Source organism: Hibiscus syriacus, unplaced genomic scaffold (genome assembly GCF_006381635.1).
Source record: "Hibiscus syriacus cultivar Baekdansim isolate YM2019G1 unplaced genomic scaffold, ASM638163v2 tig00110676_pilon, whole genome shotgun sequence".
NCBI classification, from domain to species: Eukaryota; Viridiplantae; Streptophyta; class Magnoliopsida; order Malvales; family Malvaceae; genus Hibiscus; species Hibiscus syriacus.
The window spans coordinates 2,117,220-2,130,738 of NW_024062820.1; the positions used below are offsets into that span (position 1 = coordinate 2,117,220).

The following is a 13,519-nucleotide window of genomic DNA, read 5'->3' on the forward strand; positions in this document are numbered from 1 at the left end:
TTTAATTGATCATTACCAAACTACACTGAATTTAAATTAGTATTTAATATTATGATAATAGTATTTTTTTCGTTTCTTAAATATTTTAAATAAAATAATTATAAGTTATTATTTGAGGATTGAGTATGAAACTACCGATCAGTATATAAATAATTTTTCACTTCATCCACATTTTAAGTATGATAAAATTTAGTTATAAATATACCAAATTTATCAAAGAAATAAAAATAAAATGTAAAAGCACCTAATTACAAAAATAATTAGAATTTATGTTTTGAAATTATATTCTTATAAAATTGTAATTGACCTTAATCTTTTTTAAAAAAAAAATTAAAAAAATTCATGAAATCATTATAAAATGTAAAACACCTCTATTTTTTAAAACTTCACTTAATCCTAAACTAAATCTATTTTTAAAAAAAACCTTTATAGAATTATTTAGAAGTTTTTCATAGTTTTATGAACATTTAAATTTTTTAAAGTAATTAAACAAATTTAATTTTGAAAACATATTGTCCATTTTAGTACATAAACTTTCATTTTTTTTAAATTATAGCTAACATTTAGTTTTTATTTCATTTTAGTATCTCATCGTTAAAAGCTTAATGTGTTTAGTACCTAAACTATTAGTTATGGTCCGTTTTAGTACATAAACTTTTAGTTTTTTCAAAACTTAACTTTAAATTTTGAACGAAGATACTAAATGAAACAAAAAAAATAAAGTTTTTAAATACGAGATATTAAAATTAAACAAAAACTAAATTTTAGGTATGATTTTGAAAATATTAAAAAGTAGATACTAAAATGGAACAAAAGTGATAGTTTAAATACTAAACGCGGAATTTACCGAATAAAAATATACACTAACGAACGCAACAACACTGGAACGACAAAATCCTTATTTGAGAGTTGAGATGCCTCTCTGTTTCTTTCTTTCTCTTGTGCCGCCGGTGTTGTACGCGCCACCACAATCGCTGCCGCCTCCGTAGCCTAGGGTTTGTTTCAGGATTCGGAATCTTCTCTTGTCGCTTATTGTTTCGCTGCTCAGCTTTCCGAGCTGGATTCTATCTCTTTCCTCAGGCGAATCTCCATGCGCCGCTGGTTCAGCGGCTTTGTCGATTAAGTCACTTACTCTTCTTCTTCTCTCTCTCTCTCTCTTTCTTGCTTTCATTCCTCGATCAGTTTCAAGAAGAAAGGATAGAGTTGTCTCGTGGGGGAATTTTGTTTCTTATTAATTAAATTTTCTTCCGAGGGCTTTGTTTGCTTCTTGTATCATTTGGGGAGTTGATTTGGATGGCAATGGCCTATCTGATGACGTCACAATTTGCTCAATTGTCGTTGGCGGTATCAAATCATGTAACGGACGGCAATGGAAGCTTTGGCGACTACCATGAGGTTGCTGCTTCTGCTGACCTGGCCTCTCAAATGAGGGATTTGATACTGCATCCACTGGAAATATTCGGATTTGGAAAGTTTATACAACCAGGGGCAAGCAGAACTAGTTACTGCATTTTCTTCAATTCAAGGTCACAAACCTGGTGTGCGGAGTTTGAGTGCTGTTGTGGACTGGCAGAAGCAGTCTGGATATCTAGTACGTATTTTTCTAAAAATATCATCTCTAAAAGGTTTTCCTTGATTATAATTTGATGCCTAATGTATTATTATTCATTTCTATGATGTCATAGGACTAGTATGCATCTGGAGAGAGATCATCCATCTGGATAAGGAGCAGGTTGTTAATTCAATACCATCATCCTCAGATTGCAATGTCTCAGCATTGGTGAGTCAACTCTGCATTTATATCTAGTTCTTGCTTAAGCGATCATATTGAGCATGCTTGTATATATGCTAGTGGCAATAGGTACTTATCAAAGAACTTTTGTTGAAGGTACAACTTTGGAACTTACTGCATAGTGCATATAACCATCCGGTTGACAAATAAGAAGCATGCTCTAATGGAATATGTTCTATTCGTATGGATGGTTTCCTGAATATTAAGTGGGCCAAAATATAAATTGAAAGGAGGTTATTTTTGCTATGGTTATGTGTTAGATGGCACGAATCGTACCTTCCTTAGCATTTAATTTAATTTAATATGTTTCTAAAGTTTGACATGTTTAAGAAGGTAGCTGTTGTGTTGCTTTTTTGTTTGTTTGTTTATATTTCAGTTTAGTTTATCTGTAACATGCTTTATAACAAGGAGTGGGCAATTGCATCCCATTCTTGCTGCAAAATTAAAGAAGCGTGTGATTTTCTTCACTGATTCCTTTCCTGCACTGTTACAGGCTTCTTCTCAAGTTCATGCCGGTCAATTTGCTGCTGGTTTTTTTTATGGTTCTATCAGACTATATGATATCCGGACACCTGACATGTAAGCACTCCATAATGAATTTCTCGGTCTTTTATAAGAAAATGAACAAGTTTCTGAGCTTTTACCTCTTTATGATATTATCTTGAGCTTTGAATGACAAGACTTTCCCCATTGTTAAATTCAACTTTCCTGATTAAATTGTCATTATTTTGAGCTTTGAACGATTTGACTTCCTTGTAGTTAAATTCAACTTTCCTCATTAAAAGGTTCCTGTGACCTTATCTTTTAAACAGCTATAGTTTCCTATCCCATAATCAACTTTGTCAACTAACGGAAGTGAACCAGTTTTCTATTAGTTTCCTATCCCATGATTCTTAACACCCCACTTCTATTTTATTACTTGCTGCTGTCTATTTTCAGAAGAAAATGCTATCTCACGCTCTCATCCAAGTTTTCCCATTTGACTAGGAGATTATTGTTATAATGATTTAGGTTGGTTCGTGCAACAAGACCGCATTCCCAGCAAGTCGAGAGAGTTGTAGGTATTGGCTTTCAACCAGGACTGGATCGAGGAAAGGTAAGCAACTCGCAGTCCTTGTGTTTGATTTAAGGTTTTGATCGAAGCTCCAGTAAAGCTTGGTGACATTTTTACGTTTTTTCAGATTGTTAGTGCTTCCCAGGCTGGTGATATTCAGTTCCTTGATATTAGAAATCAAAGAGATACTTACCTCACAATCAATGCGCACAAAGTCTTCAGTCTAGAAGGCGAACAACTAGGCATCATTAGGTACCAACATACTTTCATGACCCAGAAGATTGATTCTGTGAGCTGTCTTACTTACCATCCCTACCAAGTATTGCTTGCTGCTGGTGCTGCCGATGCCTGCGTTTCCATCTATGCAGACGGCAGTTCTCAGACAAGATAAGCATCAATCCTTTCCCAATTTCATGAACTCTGGACGCAATGCACGGTAGACGATACAATGTCTGCACAAATTTCATGGAGTCGAGGTCAGTAAACCTGTAAATGATGACTTCCACATTTAGAATGTCACAATGCCTGTTCCTGGAAATTCTAGGGGGTGTGCGATCTGCTCTGATTGTGTTGTTATTTATATAGAGGGGTTTATATATATCTATATATTCATTAGCCCCCGGTGTAGATTGTCTAACGCATGTTTGGGGGGGGGGGGGGAAGAATCCTAACCTGCAGTGGGGGCTTTGGCAAATAATTTGTTATTATAAGTGAATTCATTGTAAATAGTTTTCCCATTATTATTTCATCTTTTTCAGTGTGTTCATTGTTCCGTCTCTCTTTTTTTTTAACATACTTTGCATTATCATAGTTTATGGATCCCATATGCTACTCATAAAATTATCTAATATAAAAACTGTATAAACTAGTACGAATCAAATTACCTCAGTAGTTAAAGGAATGGTTATTATTCCTATAGATTATGGGTTCATGTACCGATGAATATAGTAGGGTGATTGAACGTTCATTGTCAAATGGTTAAAAGTATTTAGAACACATTCATCTTAACTTAATAAAAAAATGAATAAATTATAAAGTTTACCCACTTTTACCTATTTAATCCTTTAAATGTAAAACCTTAAATTCTAAATTTTAAATCTAAACTCTAAACAAATTTTTAAATAAAATATAACATTAAATTAAATAGGTTTGTGTTAATTAAAATTTACATTATTTTCTAAAATTAAACACTTATTCTAAGATATACGAATCAAATTACCTTAATGGTTAAACGAATGATTATTATTTTTAGAGATTTCTGGTTCGAGCATTAACGGTTGCAGTAAGGCTGATTAAACATTCATTGCCTGCTGATCTTTCATGTTTTGGACCCTTTTATTGAATTTGGATACGCGATTTGCGTTCAGAGATAGTTCTCTCACAAAGTTCATCTCTGATTTACGATTGTCGGTGGTCTTTCAGTAGTTTGATCCACTATTGTGGTTCGTTTACTGATATAATTAGATTTATTTGTATTTATATTTTGTTCGAGTTTTTTGGATGTATTTTTAATCTTTTCTCTTTTATGATCCTTATATGATCTCGAGTGTTTAGTTTCTTATATCAATGATTATATTTTGACTTAATGGTATCTAAGGAAAATGATCATTGATAATCACAAATCAGAATCGATCGTCGTGAAAAAACTATCTCTAAGCGCAAATCGTATATCCATGTCCAAATCTATTTTGATGAACACATAGTTGATCAGGTATCAAAGAGAAAATTTTATGGCACTAAACAAAACTATTTGATAGATATATATTTCAATATTTGAATTAAAAAAAATGGGAACAAATTAATACTTAAATCAATCGAAAGGAATCACCTTAACTGAAGAATCACCAGAACTACACAGATGAATCTAAAAGACAATTCCATGTCCATGTTCATATGAACATATATTATTACCACAAAATGTAAGCATCTCTACTTCCTTTCACCAACCATGCTTTGGGTAGAACTAGAAGAACTATGGCTCTTCATCTTAAGTCTTCCACCTCCATTTCCAAGCACATTCAAATCCTCAAACAATCTGTAGGGAGGAATGTAAGGCTTCTCTGCCAACATCGGAGTCCCCCAAGCATCACCATTGCTTGCGTTCATGGCGAACGAATCACACATATTTGCACCAGTGAAATAGCCTGGAGTGTTTGCCCATTTTGGGAGTGGATATGTGTATGGATGATACTGAGTTTGCTGGCCTAAAACCAGTGGATTTGAGTGGTTTTGTGGCTGGTATTGTGGTTGAACTTGAGGCTGAGCCCATGGAACAATGTAGCTGTCGTATGGCAGTGGTCCATGAGGGACCTGAACCGGATGGTTCATGTTTTGGTGAATCGCAGGTGGTGGAGAAATAGGGTTATGGGGTGGTGAAGCTGATGATGATGATGACAATGTCACGGTTAGAGCATCGATCAGTTCTTGCTCTTTTGTGGTGGTTTCTTGTGGGGCTGAATCCGATGACAAAGCTAATGCTTTGCAAAGATCATCAGTGGCTGAACCAGATGGCTCGTATGAAGTTGTCGTCACAATCGGTTCATTGACCAGCACGAGAGAGTCCTTTGTTCCGGCAGATGTGCTCTGAGATGACCTCGACTCTCGTCTCGAACACCTGAAATACGTATCGGAATGTTAACCGAGCAACACTCGTATTCGAGACATATTCAGACACACCTAGTATGTACCATGTAGGATGGAATAGAGGAATTAGAATATGAAACCTTCTAGTTAGCTGCGCCAAATCTTCTTCGTCTTCTTCGATCAGGTTTCTTGTCACAAAAGTAACACCCGCAGGTTGACGGATATTCGACGGTGGGCTTGAGTTCTTTGCCTCGTTCGATATTTCGACTGCAATCGCTTCGGTTGGCTTGGAGCTTACGCTAGTAGTAACTTGAATTGTACCTGAACATATGGATTCATGCTTGGCAAGTAAGCTTTGCAGACCATCATTTAGCTCAAGGCCCCTAGCTAATAGTTTCTCATCCCTGCCACACGACATCCAATACGAATTCGTAAGCATGAAAATAACCAAATTGATATCGACATAAAATAACAACGCGAAAAATAAGATTTCGAATAATGAACATCAATACTAACCCAGTATTTGTAAGCATCTGCATCAGCCTTTTTTGGTTAGAATGACACTGGTTGACAATATCAACTATTACTTCATCTTTCACTGCCTACACATACAAAAACTAAAGATGATCAAAATTAAATAAGAGAAAAGATTAGATTTTGTCAAATTAAAGGGTAAATTATGCATTTAGTAACTAAACTATTAGTTTTGGTCCGTTTTAGTATCTAAATTTTCAAGTTTTTCAAAATCGTACCTAAAGTTGAGTTTTTGTTTCATTTAGTACATGTCATCAAAAACTCTAGTTTTTGTTTTATTTTAGTGCCCCGTTCAAAATTTAACATTAATTTTAAAAAAAAAATAAAGGATAGGTACTAAAGTGGGCCAAAACTGATATTTTAGGTGCCAAAATGTCTTAAGTTTTTAACGACGGGTGTACTAAAATGAAATAAAAACTATATATGAGGTATGATTTTGAAAATAAAACAAAAGTTTAGATAAGAAACCAGATCAAAACTAATAGTTTAACTACTAAATGCATAATTTACCCAAAATTAAATTCCATTTTTGTTCTTACAGAATGGTCCCTAGGGTTTACAGCCTGGAGCATGTCACCTAGGAGATCCATAGCATCCTTTATAGAGTCCAAGCTATACAAACCAAGATAACCAGAAGGCAAATTTTAGACAAAAAAGCATTAATGCAAAAACTCTGTAACTACACAAATGTATATAGGGAGAACCTAGGTGGTGGGGCATATCGCTTCTCCCTAAAAATCTAAAATTACCATATATTTTAGATTTTTTTATATATTTTCTATTAAAAATTTATTTTTACCCCTAAAATTTTATAAGTTTAAATTAGTCCCCTAACATAAAATCTTGTGTTGTCCCTGAATGCATACCTTAAATTTTCAATGTGAGTGGCCATTGTTTCTTCTTCAACCCTTTTAGAAGAACTGCTTGGCGTTCCATTAGCAGGATGACGCTTAGCCAGTGGTGCAATGATAGGGACCGCATTCGCCGACGGCTCGGGAAATGATACGCCTGAACGCTGCCATTTATGCACTTGTATAATTTTACTGCTTTTTCAAAACATTATATAGATATAACAAATATTATACCGCCATTTTATAAGTTTGACAAAAAACAAAATATAATTAGAGTAAAGTACATCAATGGTCGCCCGACTGTTCATTATATTCTAAACTCATCATTTCCCGTTAAAAATTTGACGACTATTCAAGTTGTACGTTAACATGCTAATTAAGATATGATAAAATCAGATCTCATAATCTCAAACGACTATCATATCTCGGTCAACATGTTAACGTTTAGCTCTGGTGATTGTTAAATTTTTAAGGAAAAAAGACAATTTTGGAATGTAATAAATAGTCGAATGACCATTTTGTAACTTTTAATAGTCGAGGGATTCAAAAAAACAACTACATATAATTGGGGATCATTTTATAAATTTTAATAGTCAAGAGACTTAAATAAAATAGTATCATATAATTAAAGGATCATTTGTGTATATTACCCATAAAATTGTAACATCGCTAAGAGTGTAAATGAATTGGGTTTGGTGTTTAACGCTAAGTTTGTGTTCGATTTGTTTTTTTATTTTTTTTTTTAAGTGTTTGGATCGTATTCGTTTAACTTTCATTAACATATTCGTTTAGCCTTCTCGAGCATATTCATTTATATGCTTCAAGCTTCCTCACTAACACTCTCTTTTTATCCTTTTATTTGCAAGCTAAAGAAAAATGGTGAAATTATGTCACTACTCCTTAATTTCCTTAGGCTTCACAATTTGTACTCCAAAGTTCATCATGTATTCAATTCAGTCCCTATATTCATTAATATTTTAAAATGTAAAATAAAAGGAAAAAGAGAGTCGGATAACCAAGTTTCTTCATGAACATAAATGAATCGAAAATACCTATATTCGTGTTTTGTTCGTTTATTGAATGAAAATAAAAGTTTTATTCATACTCATTTATTTAACTTAATAAAAATATGTTATATGAACGATTTACGACCAATTCATCAAATAATATGATCATTTATACTCCTAAACATCATATTGTTTCTATCCGGGGCGGATGCACTAAGCCTCTAAGGGGTCAAGTTCATCCCTATTATTTTGAAAAAATTGTAAAAATTAGCTTATTATATTAAAGAGAAAAAAAAAATATACCCAAATTTTTTTTAATAAAAAAAATTGTACTAAAATTTTGGACCTCGTTTAAATTTTTTTAGATCCGTCGCTACTGTTATCGGGTGTTGGGGTTACCTTTAGCTCTTGATATGCCCAATAATACTGAGGATGTTCACCAGTACGACCACCGAATTCCTCCTGCCATGACTCTAACAATCCCAATATTTTATTCCTCACTCTTGCATCTGCCTGCACAAACTTACCATTCCATTTAGATAATATAGTAATTACATGACATCTAAACTTTTGCAATGTTTTCAATACAAACATAACACAAAATGATGTAAATATAATATAGGGTAACGTACACAAATGGTCCCCGGACTATAGGATGTTATTTTGTTGAGTCCTCTGATTATTAAAAGTTACAAAATGGTCTTTCGACTATAGGACGTTGCTTTGTTGAGTCATTCGACTATTAGAAGTTACAAAATGGTCACCCAATGATTCAATTATGTTCCAAATTCGTCATTTTCTATTAAAAATTTAACAATAATATAAGCTGGATGTTAATATGTTGTCTGAGATACGGTAAAATTTGATCCCAAAATCTCAAACGACCATCATATCTCAGACAACATATTAATATTCAGCTCAGACAATCGTCAATTTTTAACAAAATAAATGATGAGTTTGGAACATAATGAATAGTCGGGTGACCATTTTGTAACTTCTAATAGTCGATGGACTTAACAAAGCAACGTCCTATAGTCGGAGGACCATTTTGTAACTTTTAATAGTCAAATGATTCAACAAAACATTATGCTATAGTGAGGGGTTATTTGAATACTTTACCCTATAATATAATGCTTTTAAAAACAATTCTCTTTAATATGAAACAAATTTACCTTCTTTTTCACAATTTTGATCATATCCCGCAATACTTCTCTTTCATCAATCTGATAATGGACAAAGTCTCCACAATTCTTCACCATCATCTCCAAAAGCTACAAAATTAATTAATCCATATCAAATATCCATCTCCAAAAAAGAGGGTAAACTACATATTTAGTACCTAAAGTATCACTTTTATTCTATTTTAATACCTAAATTTTTATTTTTTTCAAAACCATACCTAACATTTACTTTTTATTTTATTTTAGTACCCATAATTAACTTTTCGTTTTAGTACCCCCGCTATTAACTTTTTGTTTTATTTTAGTCCCTAATTTTTTAACGTCGGAGTACTAAAACAAAACAAAAATTTAAATGTTAGGTATGATTTAAAAATAAAAGTTTAGGTACTAAAACGAAACAAAAATAATAGTTTATGTATTAAATGTGTACGTTACCCATAAAATTATTTAAACTCCAATAATTAAAAGTTACCGTCAAAGCAAGTAATTGCACTTTAAAATTCTTGTGTTGCAACCTTCTTTTCACTGCCTTTACAAAATCCTTTCTTTGCCTGCAAATTCACATCCACATGTCAGTGTCACCCATTAGAAACCCTTTAAGCACCTATTTTTAATTTTTTTTAAAAGATTATAAATAGACATAATGATAAAAAAAAAGTATCACTAATATTTGATTAAATAATCACTTTGATCTTTTTGTGTGTGGGGGGCATTTTGACCTTCAACATTTTATTTTAGGACAAAAAGTTCATCTGTATGTGGAAACTGTTAGTCAACAAACGATTAACACTCCACAATAGGGGTGTTTTTCCCTAAAATGAAACGTTGAGGACAAAATGCTCCAAAAAGAAAGAATAAAGACTAAAATGACTATTTAGTCAAACATTAATATTTTTATTCTAAAATGAAACGTTTGAAGTTAAAATATTCTAGAAAAAAATAAGAGGTAAAATAAAACGTTAGTTTTTTTTTTACATTATATCGTGCGAATAACTAAACTTTTTGATATGTTGCATTAAATATTTAACATATAAATTTATACAGGATAATAAATTAAAGGGTAACACTAGATACCATCCAACTTTAGGCGTTACATCATTTATACCATTAAAATTTTAATTTTATCAATTATAACACTAAACTTTGATTTTTGTTTCAATTATACCATTGGCCGTTAAATTGTTAATAGTTGGATCAAAACGATGTCGTTTTGGTGATGAGTCTATGTCGACAACCATCAGCCACATCATCGTACCGTTAATAATTTAATGGTTTAGAGGTATAATTGAAATGGAAATCAAAATTCAGTGTTATAATGGCAAAATTTAAAGTTCGGTGGTATAAACGATAAAATGCTTAAAGTTCGGTGGTATCTTACGTAGTTTACCCTAATTAAATATAAATCCAAGAACTAACTATCAACGTAAGAGCAGCATGCACGTGAAAATTAAGAAATAAATGAAATCAAATCCAAACCCTATTTTTTAAAAGAAAAGACAACAAAATTTTACCTGGGATTAGAATTAAGAGAATCACAAATATTAATGTTGAGAGTCCAATCGGGAGTGTTTAAAAGCTCGCTGGTCGCCTTGTCGACTGCCACTGTTGCAGCTGACGATGGAAGTGGTTGCAGTATCATCATCTTTCCGTTTGTTTCCCGAGAAAATTCCACCAAAAGGAACAACAACCTCCGAATTTTCCCCAGAAAGCACACACACCACCTTTTCCTTACCCTCTGTTTGAATGCCTAGAAGAAGAAAAACATTAAAGTGAAATTCTTTCTTGGTCTTCTTTGCTTTGTTTGTAATTAATTATCAGTGGGAATAATGCATTTTTTCCTTTATTGCTATTATTTTTATTCATGCCTGGTGAATACAGCGTTAGCAAATTAGAAGGAGCGTTCGAATCAATTAATATAATGACACTCACTTTACATTACTAAAAAAAGAAGTTCATTTTCCCCACTTTTCTATCAAACTTCTGGCTATAATCTTGTCCTCTGTTTTTGTTGAACTTTTGGTTAAAAATTATCCTCGTGTTATGTATTGACAATTTATAAATGCAATGTTTAATATATATAAACTATCAATTTTGATCCGTTTTAGTACCAAAAAATTTAATTTTTCAAAACTACACTTAAAATTTAGTTTTTGTTTCATTTTAGTACTTGCGTTCAAAATTTAACGTTAAGTTTCGAAAAAATTGAAAGTTCAGGTACTAAAACGGTCAAAACTGATAGTTTAGGTACTAAACACGTTAAGTTTTTAACGACTGGTACTAAAATGAAATAAAAACTAAACGTTTGATATGATTTTAAAAAAATTAAAAGTTTAAATACTAAAAGATATCATAACTAATAGTTTGGGTACTAAATGCATAGTTTACCCTTTATAAATTTATAAAATAACAATTTTATCATGATACACTCTCAAATATTCTACATTTTTTTGTCAATTCAGTGTTTAGATTAAGAACAATAAAATATAAAATGTAGCCAAATCATCCCAAAGGAAATTAAATTAATAAGTCGTGGAGGCATAATAATAAAAAAATTCAGGGTAAACTACATATTTAATCACCGATTTATTCTTGTGGTTTCATCTTGATCATCCAATTACTTTTTTAAATCAAACCTGAAAATTAACAACGATGTTCACGTGTCACTATAAAATAATGTCATATTAACGCTGAAAAAATAGAAAAAATATCATGTCAGCAACTCTATTTATTTTTTCACTGACAAGCAACCAAAACATATAATTATATATGATTTAAAAAGAATAGTTGAGAGACTAAAATAAAACCGCTAAAATAGGCGGGTAGATAAATAAATAGTTTACCCAAAAGTTTATTTAGAGAAAGGTTTATTACTATTATTTGTTGGACTTAATTTAATTTCGATAGAATAATTATTATTAAATGATTATTCACCATAAAATTTGTGATATTAAGTTCAAAATTTAACACAAACACCTAATATATTGATTCGATCCAGATGTTACAATCAAATTCAAAATGTCACGTTAGTTATCAAGACGACATAAAAAAATAGTTCAAAATATTTTAATTGATATATAAACAAAATTTACAAATAATTTACTCAATATTACTCAATCTTCAAAAAAAAATTTAACTAAGTATATTAATATGTTCTATATATTATTCAAGTTTCATGCTAATAATTATCATATAATTTAGAGTTCAAAATGTTGAATTATATATTATTATCACATAAAAACACTATGAATTATTCATATTGTCCTATGTCACATTTTAAAAAATATAATATAGTAGAGTAAATTTTTATGAAGGGTTTTGACTTAGAGGGTATTCATTGTTTTTTTTTTCTTTCTGAATTAATCATTGATATTAGTAGGGATGGTCATGGATCGATTTCTAGTCCATCTGATCCAACCTGAAAACTTTATACCTTCAACCCAAAACTCGATATGACTCTAGTTCAGAGTAATTTAATTCGACCTGAAATCCGACCCGAGTTTAGATTAATTCAATTATTGAATTATTTTTGATAAATTTGGGGTGAATATAAAATAATACTTGTTCAAAAACTTTTAATCATTTGACAATAAATGTTTATATCTTACATACACGTTGCTCCGATTTGGAATCTCAAAAAATAATTACAATTTCTCACTCAGTAAGATCACTTGATTAATGCCAAGTATTGAATTTTTTTTTGAAAGACAATTATTGAATATTTGTACAAACATAAAAGGTTGTATGTTGTTATATCAGTTTTATTTAAGGTTGAGTTTGTTGTTTATATGTTATAATTTGGATCCTATAAATATAAAATATATTGATTATTATATTCGACTCGAATAGTTTTTGGGTAACTTAAAAAAGTAATATATTAAAATTTAATTATTAATATTATCATATATATATATATATATATATATATATGTTTTTTTAAATATAGTATAAGGTTTTCAAGAACTTAAGGTTTAAGTTTGAGCTTGAGTTTAAGATTGAACCGAGCTAGAATTTGAGCTTCAACTAAGCTAAGTCTAAAAATATTTCGAGTTCATTTTTAATTTTGATTCGAGCTTGTTTTGAATTCCTAAAAAAAAGTAAATTTTAGACTTAAGCGACATTGTTTTGATTAGAATACGATCATATCATTACGCCGTTAATTATGTAATGGCGGAATGACAAATAAAATCAATTTATAAAGTTCAGTGAGTAAAATGAAAACATTAAAAATACTATGAGTGAAATAGGAGAGAGTAAAATTTGATTACCAAACGTGTAGTTTACCCTTTTATTAATGTAGGACAATTTCGTTTACATTTTAAATGTATTTTTCACCAAACAGCCCTTCTCTTTCTTTTCTGCGTCTCTCCTTCCGACTAAAATTTATTTATTTAACATTTTCACAAGAGATGAACGCTTCAAATGATTTTAATGATAAAAGAAAATTTGTATAAAATTTTTATACTCTTGACCCTAATTTATTTTTCTTTAATTTCAGCCCAATTTCAAGAGTTTTGACC

The 13,519-nt window shown here is 31.2% G+C and overlaps 2 protein-coding genes across 3 annotated transcripts; one reads left to right on the top strand and one right to left on the bottom strand.

Moving 5' to 3' along the window:
- Positions 1-985: 985 nt before the first annotated feature.
- On the top strand, positions 986-3,494 carry LOC120137830 (regulatory-associated protein of TOR 1-like). Of its 2 annotated transcripts, none has more exons than XM_039153482.1 (5): positions 986-1,591; positions 1,686-1,780; positions 2,286-2,371; positions 2,804-2,888; positions 2,974-3,494. In XM_039153482.1, exons 1-5 carry the CDS (start codon positions 1,294-1,296, stop codon positions 3,235-3,237), a joined length of 828 nt encoding a protein of 275 aa, XP_039009413.1. In that variant the 5' UTR covers positions 986-1,293; the 3' UTR covers positions 3,238-3,494. The 2 variants fall into 2 exon arrangements, with proteins under 2 accessions (XP_039009413.1, XP_039009414.1); XM_039153483.1 differs by having other exon boundaries at positions 1,692-1,780.
- Positions 3,495-4,775: 1,281 nt separating this feature from the next.
- Positions 4,776-10,644, bottom strand: LOC120137812 (TOM1-like protein 6). The gene is made up of 9 exons (XM_039153469.1): positions 10,514-10,644; positions 9,475-9,553; positions 8,994-9,092; positions 8,221-8,334; positions 6,831-6,978; positions 6,503-6,585; positions 5,946-6,031; positions 5,570-5,833; positions 4,776-5,460 (listed from the first exon to the last, which is right to left on the bottom strand). Exons 1-9 carry the CDS (start codon positions 10,642-10,644, stop codon positions 4,776-4,778), a joined length of 1,689 nt encoding a protein of 562 aa, XP_039009400.1.
- Between the last annotated feature and the right edge of the window lie 2,875 nt (positions 10,645-13,519).